Below are 15,089 nucleotides of genomic sequence, written 5' to 3'. Positions count from 1 at the left end.
GCTACTCTCTCTCTCTCTCTCTCTCTCTACTGAAAATTCCCATTTGGTGGGATAGTAAACTCATAACTCAAAAATTGTCATTAACCAAATTGCCACTAAACTCATAACTCAAAACTCTGAAAACACCAAAATTGTGTTTTCAGTTTCCATCATCTAAACTCAAAATTTTGAGTTTTTGAGTAATGGAAACAATCATCCAAAACCAAGCCAAACATTTTTGGGGGATCCACTCGTTTTGTCATATGTGGGATCCACTTGTTTTGGATGATGGATCATGAAAACCGAGTGATATCACTCAATTTTCATGCTATCCAAACAAGCTCTAAAATTGCAGCCCTAATTTTTGCTGATATCATAGTTTGGAGGATTGAGTAAACAAAGAAATCTTATAATAAAAAATTGAAGTGCAAAAGTTGTTGCAATTATATATTTCTCTATATTACTATTTATGTGCAATTTTATCTCGCACACTGCATCTTCCATCGTTATTTTTGTCGTACTGAGTAAACCTTCCTCTTGAATCTATTTTTGATTATACTGCGTCACTTGATGATGCATCACTGGGCCGTGGCAGCAAAGCATCGCTCGGAAAGACTTAGATTATTTTTCAAACTCTTTAGGTTGCTACTTTGTTCAAAACTTCACGTCCTCTTTGATCACGGGATTTGAGTTTGTGGGTAAGTTAATACACTTTTTGTTCAGGAGATGGCATAGCTATGTTGATACTCTTAGGGCATGTTTGGTAGACTGTAATAGGTGCTGTAATATAATAGTTATTCATATGATTTAGTTATTCTTTAGTTTGGTTATGTTTTTATTACAAGGAATAGTCATTCTTTATGAATAACTATTTTTCAAAATGAGAAATAACTATTCATCTTTAAAAGGTTGTATTAGCTATTTTTTAGTAAGTGTAATAATTCAAAACTTAATATATTTCCAAATAAACAAACTTTCCATATACATCTAACAATAAAAAATAAAAAAAAATACATCTCTCTCTTAAATTTAAAAATAACAAATTTTAAAGAGAAAATTTTTAGGTGCTTCCGAAACACGGAGAAATTGTGTTCTCTCCTCTCACATTCATGGTGGGGTTCACCATAAATTTAATGAGTGGACCCCACTATGAATGTGAGAAGAGGGAGCACCATTTTCCGTACTCTAGGAGTACCTAAAAATTACTCATTTTAAAGAAATATAATTGGAGTCCAAATCTTCTGTCCCACTTTTCCTGCTCTACTCTATACTCTACCAATAAAAACTTGTTACATGTTCACCTAATTAATTAAATACTATTATTAATTAATAATCGTAGCATTAATAAGTCAATAATGATAGTATTTAATTAATTAGATGAATACGCGGCAAGTTTTTATTGGTGGAGTATAGAATGGAGCAGGAAAAGTGAGACAGAAGATTTGGACTCATATAATTGTATATGTAAGATATTTCCTAAAATAAATGTAAAGTTTCAATCTAAAGTTATAACTCACAATTAAACTAATGAATATGTTTAGTTATTACATTATAACAGACTTTATTACTAGTAATAAATATTACAATTCTTGTCGTAATTCCTATTCAATGTACCAAACGCACCCTTATCATTTTCATCATCAATGATTTGCAATTTTGTATTTTATTTGTTTTAATACTTTAGAGTAGAATTAGATGTATGAATATCGTTTAATTTTCATTAGGGAAAAACATTGATTGTAGTGGTATACTACCAACAACAATCGATTGTGGATATACATACATACATATATATATATATATATATATATATATATATATATATATATATATATATATATTTGTGTTTTATTTGTGATAATATCAGAAAATTGATCAGCAAATGGGATGGCTCCATCTCTAGGACGGATTTGTCCTTCTCATAACCAAGGAAACTAATTTTTGTTTGAAATAGCTTGATTATCTTAGCAAAAATAACGAGACCATTGTGTTTAATAAAATCAAGAAACGAATACAAATGTTTTCAATGTTCATCAATAGACTGAGTAGAGAAGGATGTCATCAATATTTCATAATTAATTATACCAGTTGTACTCATTAATTATTCTTATACCTTATGAGCAAAAAGATGAGGTAGACCATCAATGAACTTTTCTTTCCAATAGGGTTTTAGACTATCATTGCGAAGCATAACCTTAAAGATGAAAACATCTTGATACTAGACATAGTAGGACATCACAAATTATTTAAATAAACACTTACAACAAATATAGGTAGAAGCAAGTTTTCCCAAGTAGGAATGGACGGAGGTTAGAAGATTTAAAACTGGGAAGGTAAGGGGAATCTATGGAGAATATAAAAACTTAGAAAATTGAGTTCTAATTACAACCGAAGGGAAGTAGCTTTTTTATAGACAAAATTAGACACTAATGGAATAGTGAATAGTAAATTGTTAAATGTAAATTTGACTTTTTTTTCTATTCACAGTAGGCCTTCAACAGCTTGGTTGGAATGTGCCGACAATAGTGATATAAGAAGTGGCTTTAGCAATTTCATCGATATGTGCCAACAGTATCATCTTTTGCAATTATAGAGTTGAAATAGGAAACCAGTCTTCAACTAAGGATGGAGTTGCAACTGAGTTATGCTCAAAAAGAGTGATCATAGGAATAATATGGATTATCATCTTTAACAACAAATGCTTCAGAGGATGCCCTAAACTCATATATATATATATATATATATATATATATATATATATATATATATATATATATATATGTACACACGAGTCTTGGCTTGTGTGTTGATACTTTTTTCATTTAAAGAAACTATTTCTGAAGAATTTAGAGGTAGATATTTTTTCATTAAACTTAAATTAAGGTCCAAAATAAGTCCGGTTAGGAATAAAATAGGTATTTTGTAATTTGCATCCCTTTTCGGTAAAATTGTAAATGTTTCCACCCTGTGGTTAATGCTTTTGGAAATTAAGCACTTTGTGGACCTTTACACCCATTTATGAGTTCCTTTCGGCTCTATTGTAGCCTCTTATATGGGCCTTTTCATTTACAGCTTTTTGCACCAATTTTTGGGGCTTCACATCCATTTGCGGGTCTTTGTATTTGCTTGACTAGTTTTTTTATTTGAAGCCCATAGATCTCTTCAACAATTGGGTAGCAACATGGCGTGTATCCAGGGGTGTGCGCCGAACCACACCACTCTAGCCTCTAGCAAACTGGCAATGAAGGGATTTTTAGTTTCCACAAACGCTTCCAAGGAAATTAATAATCCTCACTGGTTGAGCTGTGTGATCGTATTAATTGGAAAATCAAATTTTGCTATTTTAAAAATTATAATCCTCTCTTTAACCTGACATTGATCTCTAGCCATGCGTGTATGGTGAATTATTATTATTATTTTTGAGAAACAAGCTTGCTTACTTTGCTCAAGCGCTGTTAATTTTGTTCACGGTGTTAGCTTTATTTAGCACGTTTTTTCATTATTAGTTATCCTGCTGTAGTATATTCCTGCTGTGATATTTGTAACAGTTACTCCTGTTGTGACCACATCTTGTGTGCAGCTCACAACACTCACATCAGGATGCATTTACATTGGGTAAGCCTGACTTGTGCACAAGCTGGCTTGAAGCGCAAACCTAACAAGGCCAATCTCAACTCTCTTACTCCAGATTAACAGGTCACCGTGCTGCAAAAGGGGTTAAGGCTCAACAATACAAAAAGGCCCTCACAATGGGTGCTTTTAGGACATTTATTAATAAACTATTTTAAGAAATTTTGTATAGTACTTGTAGGTGGACAATTTGTACCAGGTTCAAACACTGGACGGACTCAAGCCCAAAGAGCCTTAAACAATAAAATTTGTAGAGTATGGGCTTAAAATCTAGATTGTGGATGTTGGGCAGAAAGTAAACAAACTAGATTGTCGCTGATCACGCATTCAATTGATAAAAATCACCAAGAAGCTCTCCTCGGACGTAAACCCAGGACCACTTGTATTGCCTCCCCCTCTCTTTGGTGCCTCTCTTGCTTTTTTATATCCATCTTCTTCTTCGTTTTTCTTTCCATGTGTACCACAGACCTTCCCCTTAGATACTTGTCTCATCCGGCACCTTCCTGAAGTCTTCAAATACCAACTGAAAGGCTGAACCTCACTGTTCAGAGGTCATTTCTCCATTAATGCGGCTAAAGAGGTAGGTGCAGGGTCTTTAATGTGGTGGTAGCAGCTTTTTTCCCTTTAATATTTATCATACGTTTTTCTCTCATATAACCGTGGGGATCATGCCTTTACCTAACACATCCTCCAGAATTCTTTCTCTAAACCCCTTGGCATGTTCTATGACCTTTACTTGACCAATCCAAGGAGAAGTATCTCCTCGGATAGCTCCTCCAACCCATATATCATGAACTGGTTTGTGGGCCCCAAAGGCTATGCTTGAATAGGCTTTTCTCTACCAAGTCAGGCCCAAAACCCAAATATATATTTTAATCACTTTACCCCCCCCCCCCCCACAATAGCCCTCAAAACTTCGTTTTTCCCCCATCCGAGGAGAGAAATGGAGTTTTGAACCAAAAGCACAACCTCCACACATTTCGCGAACCGCCACACGTAAGTGTCCTTTCACTTCTTTTAAACCGCCCTTGTCGCTTCGAAACTCGGAACTCTCGCATTAATGACTGCAGGTTACATCCTGTTCCCCACATTCAACGGTGAGATACGCATCCAATGGTCCCGGTCTCTTCTAAAACATTTGGGCGGGATAATTTTGATTTGAGGCTGCTTCCTACACGCCAAAACACCTAGGAAACTGAATCTCCATCCATCCTCTCAGAAAACAATCAAATCTAAGATTTACTCATTCTTTTTCCTCTCAAGAAGCTCATGAAGAATCATCTAACTATTTCCCGTAAGTTCTCAATCTTCTCTATTCATTTCTCCTCGGCTATTGTCCTCGGCTACTAACTACACCCCTTTCCCCCTCCAAACATACATTCACACCCCCCATCAAATGGGTAAATTTAAGTGTTTAGTAGACGTCGATGCCGGTATGGAGGGTTTTCGGGCCAAATATCATATTCCCCAAGACGTAGGCTTAATATATTGCCCTGTAGAAGCCATAGGTAACGCTAGAATAGAGGAAGAAGTTATCATCCCCATCATCGCGTTCTTAGAAGGTGGGATGACCCTTCCCATGAAAAATGTAACTAGTGAATACCTACGTAACCATAGGTTATGCCCAGATCAATGCACACCAAATGTTTTTAGAGTCTTAGGTTGTGTCGACGCTTTAAACGAACAAATGGGTCTGAACCTCACATGGCACGACGTCGTTTACATGTACGAGTGCCATAAACTTAAAGGCGTAGGATATTACCTTAAATCCAGATCTAGCATTGTTAGGCTCATATCCTGTCTTCTTAAATCCAACAAAGGCATGAAAGACGACTATCTTATCGCCTCGGGAAACTGGTCTGACGGTCCTCATTGCCCAGTCCAATGGGGAGACCCAGGTGTGACTCTATAGGAGTTAGTCCAATTAACTTCACCATTTTGGTTACATTGTATATTATTACACCTTTCTTTAATCTTTATTGTTGATCTAACCATGCTCGTCTCCTCGGATGTTTTTGTAGATAAACAACACGTACGGCCGCGTCTAAGTCTTTGCAGCGTTGCAGACCTCAATCGTGTTCTACGATCCGAGATGTTTGTAAGCAAAGATTTGCAAGTGAGGGCGGCCCATCTTATATTAGGATACGACCCTCTATCAGATGACTTCCAAGAAATTGGCAACGCGATCACGGCGGGTGACCAAAGACGTAAAAGGATAGATATTTCAAGACCAGGCTTCCTCTCTGCCCACGAACTTCCAGACGACCCTTCCATTATCTTATATTCTCGCCCCATCGCAGCAATTCCTCTCTCAGCATATTCTCAGACAACAGCCATCCGAGAAGAACCAACATCTTTGCAATGATCGCTCGACGAGGAAATTGATTAGTTTCGGCTTGAAGAAGCTGAGAGACCTCAAGAGGATCACCTCATCATCCTCTCAGACTAAGAAAACGTGCCTGCAAAAACCTTTGGCATAAAGGGTTTGATAATAGCACAGCCTGACTCTAGTTCAGAGGAAGACGACATGGCTACCCTTAGAAAGCTTATGTCTAGGAGGGGCACACAGGCTTCCAGAAAGGACGCGGTTGGATCACAGCCCCCTCCCATTGCGCCACCACCTCCTCCTCCCATTGATCCTAAGATTCACACCTCGGATCCTAAGAGGAAGAGGAAGAACGAAGTTGAGGATGCAGAGGTGGAGAGACAGAAGAAACTTAAACAACAACAGAAAGCAGGCAAAAGTAAACTGCGTGCCTCCTCGGTAGAAAGTGGGGACAACCGTGACCTGACCGAGGTACACCGAGCACATGCTAATTGGTCTCCTGAGCTAAAACTAGATGGGGCCCCTATTTCCTGCTAGTCCAGCATTAGGGTGTTCTAGCAAGGACATGCTCACCACCTGGTATACGCACTAGAGTAGCCTCTCCTCTTGCCGAAGGATATGGAGGCTCTAGATAAGATGACTCAGCCATATCTCTTTCTCTCCTTGAAAAGGGACTTGGCTTTGGTAAGTGTCCTTTAGTTACTTCCATCTTACTGCTTTCATTACCTTTTATCGTACGTTCGCGTGTATGAACCTTGAATTTGCTTCACTAAGAATGCATTTGTTTAATATTTCAATGCAGACCGTTCAAGAAGTCTTTGCTGCAGAAAGATGGGTGGAAGATTCTCGAAAAAGGGCTACAGCCGAACTGCAGGTCAGACTTGAGACCGAGAAGGCCTTAGGCTAAGCCCTAGTGGAGAATGAGGATCTAACCAAGAAGTTGGTAGACGAAAAAAGGGAGAGAAACGGTGCTGATGTTAGCCTCAAAACGATCAAAACACAGGTGGAGGGGCAGCGAAAACTCCTACGCTAGAGAGACGAGGACTTGTCTAAAGCTCAGGAAGAAATCTTTGGCTTGAATAAATAGCTTGCTTGAGTGAGGGAAGAGGCTTGTACCCTTAAGGAAAACATGGAGGCTGCCAAGAAGGCTGCTTTCAATGAAGGGGTTGAAACAATAGAAGATCGCTTGACAGAAGAGCTGGCAGAGCTATGTAAGGAATACTGCCAACAAGTATGGGCAGAAGCTCTGAACGTGGCGGGAGTTCCCTCGACCTCAGAATTGAGGAAATCCGAGAACAATTGGATTCCTCGGGACATCCAAGTATTCAAAGAGCTTCCTCCTGCCATGCCGACCCCCGAGATAGTGCCTCCAACACAGCCATCCGTCATTCCAGAGCTCATTCCACATCCTAAAGAACTTGCTGGTTCTAAGAAAGAGAAGGACCGAGGTGGCGAAGCCGAGAAGCGTCCAAGCAAGGATGCCGAACCAAACGTTCCTCCACCAGTGGCAAAGGAAAAAGGGAAACAAGTCCAGACCTCATTCGAGTCAGAGCTTAAACAAACAGAGGAGGAGGACAAGACCAAAGAAGCTGCCAGCAAGTCCAAGTAGGATCCCCCCACCAAGACTTAAAGCATAGGCCAGATAGGACCCCACTTTCTTCATGTATTAAATTTTTTGGTATTAGGGCTTTTTACTTCAAAGTTTCATTTCCAATGTATTTCTTGACAAAGATTAATGAGAAACTTGAAGGGTCGTTCCTTAACTGATTTTCAATCTCCAATAGTAAAATACTAATTCGCTTTACCTTAATGTCAAGTATATGCATGGATTGTAATAAATAAAGTACAACAACATACAGTCTAAGATTTAACTTTATATTTAGTTCAGGATATAAAAGCAAACCATCAATCTTATCACAGTTTATCAATAAGTCAATTTCCATGAAACATGTAACCACCGGACAGAAACTTCTATGAAACATGTAACCACAAGACGTGGTTTCTGTTTGATGCTTAGAGACGTGGTCCGAGGACCATACATTACCCAGTTTCTATTTGATATTTGTAACAAATAGATCGCAATGTTAATTTTTCTAAAGTAGAAGGTCCGAGGACCCGGCGTAACTAAGGTTCTGTTTAACATTTAAATAAGATGTCAATTTCCACAAGGTATGTGATCCGAGGACCATACATTACCAAGTTTCTGTTTGATATTTGTAACAGATAGATTGCAATGTTAATTTCCCCAAAGTAGAAGGTCCGAGGACCCGACGTAACTAAGGTTTTGTTTAACATTTAGATAAGATATCAATTTTCACAAGGTACGTGGTCCGAGGACCATACATTAACAAGTTTCTATTTGATATTCGTAACAAATAGATCACAATGTTAATTTCTCCAAAGTAGAAGGTCCGAGGACCCGACGTAATTAAGGTTCTGTTTAACATTTAAATAAGATATCAATTTCCACAAGGTACATGGTCCAAGGACCATACATTACCAAGTTTCTGTTTGATATTTGTAACAAATAGATCGCAATGTTAATTTCCCTAAAATAGAAGGTCCAAGAACTCAACGTAACTAAAGTTCTGTTTAACATTTAGATAAGATATCAATTTCCACATGGTACGTGGTCCGAGGACCATACATTACCAAGTTTCTGTTTGATATTTGTAACAAATAGATCGCAATGTTAATTTCCCCAAAGTAGAAGGTCTGAGGACTCGACGTAACTAAGGTTCTGTTTAACATTTAAATAAGATATCAATTTCCACAAGGTATGCGGTCCGAGGACCATACATTACCAAGTTTCTGTTTGATATTCGTAACAAATAGATCGCAATACAACATAATGGTATTTGAACAATCATGACAAAAGTATCTTTCATTAATACTAATACCTTCGTAGGTTATTTACATTCCAAGGGCGTTGTACAATTTTTTTCATCTAGATCAGCTAAACGATATGACCCTATACCTGCAACAGAAGTGATTCGATACGGTCCCTCCCAGGTAGGTGCTAACTTTCCCCACGCTGGATTCTTGTAAGTACCCATGACTTTCCCCAAAACTAAATCCCTAGGTGCAAGCGGCCTTAGTTTCACATGAGTATCGTATCCTCGCTTGAGCTTCTGCTGATAATAAGCCAGTTGAATCATGGCGGCCTTTCGCCGTTCCTCAACCAGATCCAGGCTTTTCTCCAGCAAACCATCGTTATTGTCTAGGTCGAAAGAGCTTGTCCTTGCTGTCGGAAACCCAAATTCCACAAGTATCACTGCCTCAGCCCCATAAGTCATGGAGAAGGGTGTTTCTCTTGTAGATCTTCACGGTGTAGTTTGATACGTCCACAAAACGTGTGGTAACTCTTCTACCCATCTACCCTTTGCGTCATCCAATCTCTTCTTGAGTCCACTGACTATAACTTTATTAATGGTCTCGGCTTGCCCATTTCTCTGAGGATAAGCTGGAGAAAAGTATCTATTTGTGATGCCCAAGTCACCGCAATATTTTCTGAAAGCTTTACTATCGAACTGCACACCATTATTTGAAATAAACGCGTGAGGTATTCCAAATCTAGTGATAATGTTCTTCCAAACAAACTTCTTGGCGTCTACATCCCTAATATTTGACAGAGGCTCAGTTTCAACCCACCTGGTGAAATAATCAGTTCCCACAAGTAGCCACCTTTTATTTTCCACAGCCCTTGGGAAAGGCCCAACTATATCCAACCCATATTGAGCAAACGGCTAGGGACTAGACAAAGGATTAAGGACACTGCTAGGCTGATGGATGTTGGGAGCAAATCTCTGGCATTGGTCACATTTTCTCGCGTAGTCCTGAGCCTCTCTCTACATATTAGGCCACCAATACCCCTGGGTCAAAGCTTTATGGGCTAAGGATCTTCCTCTAGTATGACTTCCACAAATCCCCTCATGCAATTCTTCCAAAAGTGCCTCTGTCGCTTCAAGGTGTACACACAGCAGGTCCGAGTCTTACCTAATGAATACGTATGACACTTGCAGCTGTTGAAGTAGGTCTCAGCAAATCTTCGACGAGGATAAGCCTTGGCAAACCTTTGGCCGAGGATGTTGCCAACGTGGCCAATGAGTTTACATGGGTGTTTCCACTTTTAGAAACATATGTTAGGACGAAAGAATCAAACTTGGATTGTAAACATTTAACCTTGGTTAGGTATTCTTGGATTCTAGGATCCTTAGCCTCTATGGTCTCCATAACCTGGCCCACGACTAATTGAGAATCCGAGAACATATGAATCGACCTTTCCCCCATTTTCTAGACCATGTCCATACCTACCAATATAGCTTCATACTTAGCCTCATTATTGGTGGCCGAGAACGCCAATCTCAGCAATTTTTCAAAGGTAATTCCTTCAGGAGAGACCAAAACAAGCCCGATTCCCGATCCTTTCTGGTTCACTGCACCGTCAACATATATTTTCCACATCGGAAGCCCCTTGCACATAATCATGCTAACTGATTTTTCATCCATGTGCAACTCCTTTACTGTTTCTTCCAACGAGGGTTCGGCAAATTCTGCCACCAAGTCAGGTAGGACCTGGCCCTTCACGAAGGTGCAAGGCATATACTTGATATTGAAGGATCCTAGAATAGTTCCCCATTTGGCTATCCTCCCTGAGTAATCAGCACTTCCCAACACCGACTTGAGAGGAAGTTGAGTTAGAACCACAATGGTGTGGGATTGGAAATAATATGGAAGCTTTCGCGTAGCATGCACTACGGCCAGGATCGCCTTCTCCAGAGGTAGATAACGCACCTCAGCTTCACCCAGAGATTTGCTAATGTAGTACACCGGTCTTTGTACCCCACTGTCGTCTTGTATTAGAACCAAACTGATAACATGGATAGCTATAGCTATGTATGCAAATAGGACTTCATCAACTTTTAGCCGAGACATGATAGGTGGCCGAGAAAGACAGTCTTTAAGTTGTTGAAAAGTCAAAGCACACTTCTCGGTCCATTGGAATCCTTTCCATTTATTCAGCAATTGGAAAAAGGGTCTACACCTATCAGCGGACCAAGAGATAAACCTACTGAGAGCAGTAGTCATCCCAGTCAATTTCTAGACTTCCTTCGGATTCCGAGGTGGTTGCAAGCCAAGGATGGCCCTGACCTACGCTAGATTCACCTCTATCCCTCTGTGAGTCACCATATAGCCTAGGAACTTACCAGAACCCACGTCAAAAGAACAATTAGAGGCATTAAGGTGCAACTTGTGCTTTCTAAGTGTTTGAAAGGTGTCATCCAAATCTTTCACATGCATAGGTACCGTCTTGCTCTTTACCACCATATCTTCCACATATACCTCAATAGTCTTTCCAAGCTGCGACTCAAACATTCTGGTCATCATTCTTTGGTAGGTAGCCCCTGCATTTTTCAAACCAAATGGCATCACTTTATAGTGATAATTTCCTGTAGGAGTAATGAAGGCGGTTTTCTCCTGATCATCCAGCGCCAAAGGTATTTGGTGATAGCCTTGGAAGGCATCTAAAAAACTCATCCGAGGATGTCCAACTGTGGCATCCACCAGCTGATCTATGCAAGGCATTGGAAATGAGTCTTTGGGACAAGCCTTGTTCAGGTCTGTGAAGTCCACACATACTCTCCAGTTCTCGTTCTTCTTTTTTACTACAACAGTATGTGCCAACCATTCTGGGTAGAAAACTTCTTTAATAGCCCCAGCCCTTTTGAGCTTGAGCACCTCTTCCTTGACAGCCTCGGCATGCTCTTTAGAGGAACGCCGAGGTGGTTGTCTCTTGGGAGTAACGGCAGGATTAACGTTCAAATGATGACAAATGAAACTTGGATAAACTCTCGGAGCCTCATAAGGATCCCATGCAAACACGTTGATATTGTTTTTCAGAAACTTTACCAACTCCACCTTCTCCTGATGTGGTAGCCGAACCCCAACCTGAAAAAACCTTTCGGGGTCATCATCAATAACAAATCTCTCTAATTCTTCACACGTTGCCTCCTCTGTTGTCACCACGTCGGGCGCATCCAGAGTCGTTAATTGCTATAAGCCTCTCGCAGCTGAGGTCGAGGACTTCAGTTCAGTCTAGAGTAGCACCGCAGCCGAAATGCACTGCCTTGCTATTGATTGGCTACTGAGAATCTCTTTGATCCGTCCTCCCGACGGGAACTTCACTTTGACATGCAAGGTTAAGGAAACAGCACCCAACGCATGCAGCCAAGGCCTTGCAACGATGGCCGTATATAGGGAATAAGCATCACCCACTATGAAATCTACATCAACTGTTTCCGGACCTGACTGCACCGGCAAGCGAATTTGTCCCTTTGGAACAACTGCCTTCCTTTTGAAGCTTATTAATGGCGAATCGTAAGCCGTAAGATCTTCAAGCGTCAGGTTAAGCCCCTTAAACAAATTAGGGTACATAATATCCGCACCACTGCCCTGATCGACCATCACCCTCTTTACATTGTAGTTCCCTATCCTCAGAGTAACCACCAGGGCATCATCATGCGGTGGATGGTCCCAACTTTATCTTCGTCCGAGAAGCCCAAGATAGGTAGGGAAGCACCTTTAATTCTCTTTGGCTTGGAGCCAGATTCCTCTGCGAGAAGGTGTGATACGGACATCACCCTAGTAGGACAGGAACTGGTCCTGCCTGGAGCTGCGAGGATGACATTAATCGTTCCCAAAGGCGGCCGAGATGAATTATCCCTCTAACTCTTCACAAACTGAATGTTAGAAACGTCGAAGTGGATAGAGATGTTCAAATAGAACACTCTAATCAAAGCAGTCGGAAGGGGATGCTCAACATCTAAGAGAGGTAACTAACCTCTACACTTAAAATTCCTATGAATCTCGAAATCTACCTCATCTAGGATAACCCTACGCTCAGCCCACACCGGTCTAAACACATTAAGCTTCTCATAATCTTCTTGGTTTTTCCTAAACCTAAACCTATCGCTCTGGAAATCAGAAGAGGATGGGGTAGAGGTTTTCTTTGCTCTAGTCTTCCTAACCATGATTCTAAGAGTACAGAAGAAAAGGAAAACAAAAACAAAACAAAAACCAAGGGCAAATTGTATTAGAGAGGGTTAGAGCACAAAATTCATCAACAAATAACAATCTATATGATGCATGTAATGAATGCACATTTTATGCATGCTCTAATGCATAAAAATTTGTTCAATTTCTAAACATTTACCAACAATTGACTTGAACAAAGAGTTTTAACCCAAAAACCCCAAATTTTGAAAAACCCAATTTCAAAACCAAATCAAATTGATCAATTAGTCATCACACTAGTTAGGAAACATCATATAATGATATAATTTATCAATTTCACAAGCCAATTTCATCAATTTAAGTCCAATTGAACAAAATCCCTAATTTTCTCAAAATTCCAAACCCTAGAATTTCAAATTGTTCTCAAACCACCAAATTAATCAAATTAATGCATGGGAATCATGTTTATAACATCCAAGAACAAAAACCCAAAGAACAAATATGGTTAAAAACAACTGAAAAATAAAAAATCCCAAGTTTCTTTTTTTCAAAAATTTCAAAGAAAAATGCATGAAACATGTAATTAAATTGAAAAGGAAAGGGTATAAAGATCTTACCAATGCTTGAAGACAAAAACCTCGGACAAATTTGAGGAAGAAAACGAAAAAGAGCCTTATATTGGATCGGTCAAGGAAGAGAAAGAAGGAAAAGAATAAGAAAAGCTTTTGAAAAGTGAAGAACACATGAGTGAAAAGCTTTTTTTAAAAAGATTTCTTTCAAAATTTGTTCGGTTGAGTACTGAACGGGTACCAATTGAGCCATGCAGAAGCTATTACTCAGAAATTTTAAAATTTTCGATCGATTGAGAATTGGATTCGATCAATCGAAACACAGATTCAATTGATCAAGCACCAATCAAGCATTAATCAAACCAGGCAGATCCAAGCTTTAAAAACTAAGGCATTTTCGATCTGTCGAAGAACACACTCGATCAATCGAAAATCTGAAAAATTTGAATTTTTGAAAAACAACAAAAGTTTAATGCAAAAAACACTCAAACCAACTTATTTCTTGAATGAAATGTATGAGTATGAGTTTAAAAGTTTTTCAAAAACACTTGATTTCAACCCAGATCTTCCAAAAACAAGATTATGACAAATTTTGTCCCCAAAATTCAATCAATGAACATATTTTGTATTAAAATCAAAGAACATATAATCTTGGATAGCCAAACCAAATTCACACACAATTTCATGTACTAAGTTTAGCAAAGAATAACTTGTGTAGTGTGTGCAACTAGTAACAACATGAAATACATGTGAGGTGATATGTAAATAGTAATCAATCACCATTTTTACATTATTCATCACATAAGTTTGAAAGTGAATATCACCTAAAAAGTTACATCATATAACTCTCACATTTCCTAGAAAACAAGCTTGCAATCATGTAATTAATTTTTTTTAAGCCTTATACTGTACACACTATTTTTATTATTTTATTATATATTTTTTTTTATTCCAATGCTACACCTTATTTTCTTTTTGTGCATGTGCTACATTTTCTTAAGCACAAAATCTTACGATATGCACTAAGGTGTTCATGATTGGCTAGTAAACAATGGTGAGATAGTTATTTATGCCTTTCTCTTAGGATTTTTTAGTCCTTACAATAAAAAACATGTGACTTCAAAATCAAGATCATGTGATCAAAAGATATAAACAACTCCCACACAACATGCACTACATAGCTAAAACTAGCAAAGTGCAGAAAAATAAGCTCATTCAAGCTAAACAAGGTACACAGGCATGTTATATAAAAAATAATATGACCAATCTTAACTATAAATCCAAGATATGTAATACAAAACACATCCTTCCACATCCCTCTTTCCATTTTTTTTTTTTTGTATTTTCCCTTTTTTTATTTATTTAAAAGAAACAAACAAAAACAACCAAATATAAAATGCATGAATGTAATGCAATGCAAATCCTAAAAGCAAAAAGAAAGAAAAACTCCAAGAAAAGAATGGTCACAAAAGATTTTGAGATGAAGCACAAGGACCATGTCAGAAAAACTCAATTAGATTGAGCCTTTTGCATCCAAAACTTCTTATATGCAGCTCTAGTTTTGGAGTTAT

General features: G+C 38.7%; 1 protein-coding gene across 1 annotated transcript; it reads right to left on the bottom strand.

Annotated features, from left to right (window-relative positions):
* Window positions 1-8,735: 8,735 nt before the first annotated feature.
* LOC142615975 (uncharacterized) lies at window positions 8,736-9,231 on the bottom strand. Its single transcript, XM_075788871.1, has 2 exons — window positions 8,913-9,231; window positions 8,736-8,746 (listed from the first exon to the last, which is right to left on the bottom strand). Exons 1-2 carry the CDS (start codon window positions 9,229-9,231, stop codon window positions 8,736-8,738), a joined length of 330 nt encoding a protein of 109 aa, XP_075644986.1.
* Between the last annotated feature and the right edge of the window lie 5,858 nt (window positions 9,232-15,089).

The sequence above is a fragment of the Castanea sativa genome, chromosome 11 (assembly GCF_040712315.1).
Source record: "Castanea sativa cultivar Marrone di Chiusa Pesio chromosome 11, ASM4071231v1".
NCBI lineage: Eukaryota > Viridiplantae > Streptophyta > Magnoliopsida > Fagales > Fagaceae > Castanea > Castanea sativa.
This window is presented reverse-complemented; position numbering and strand designations above follow the sequence as displayed.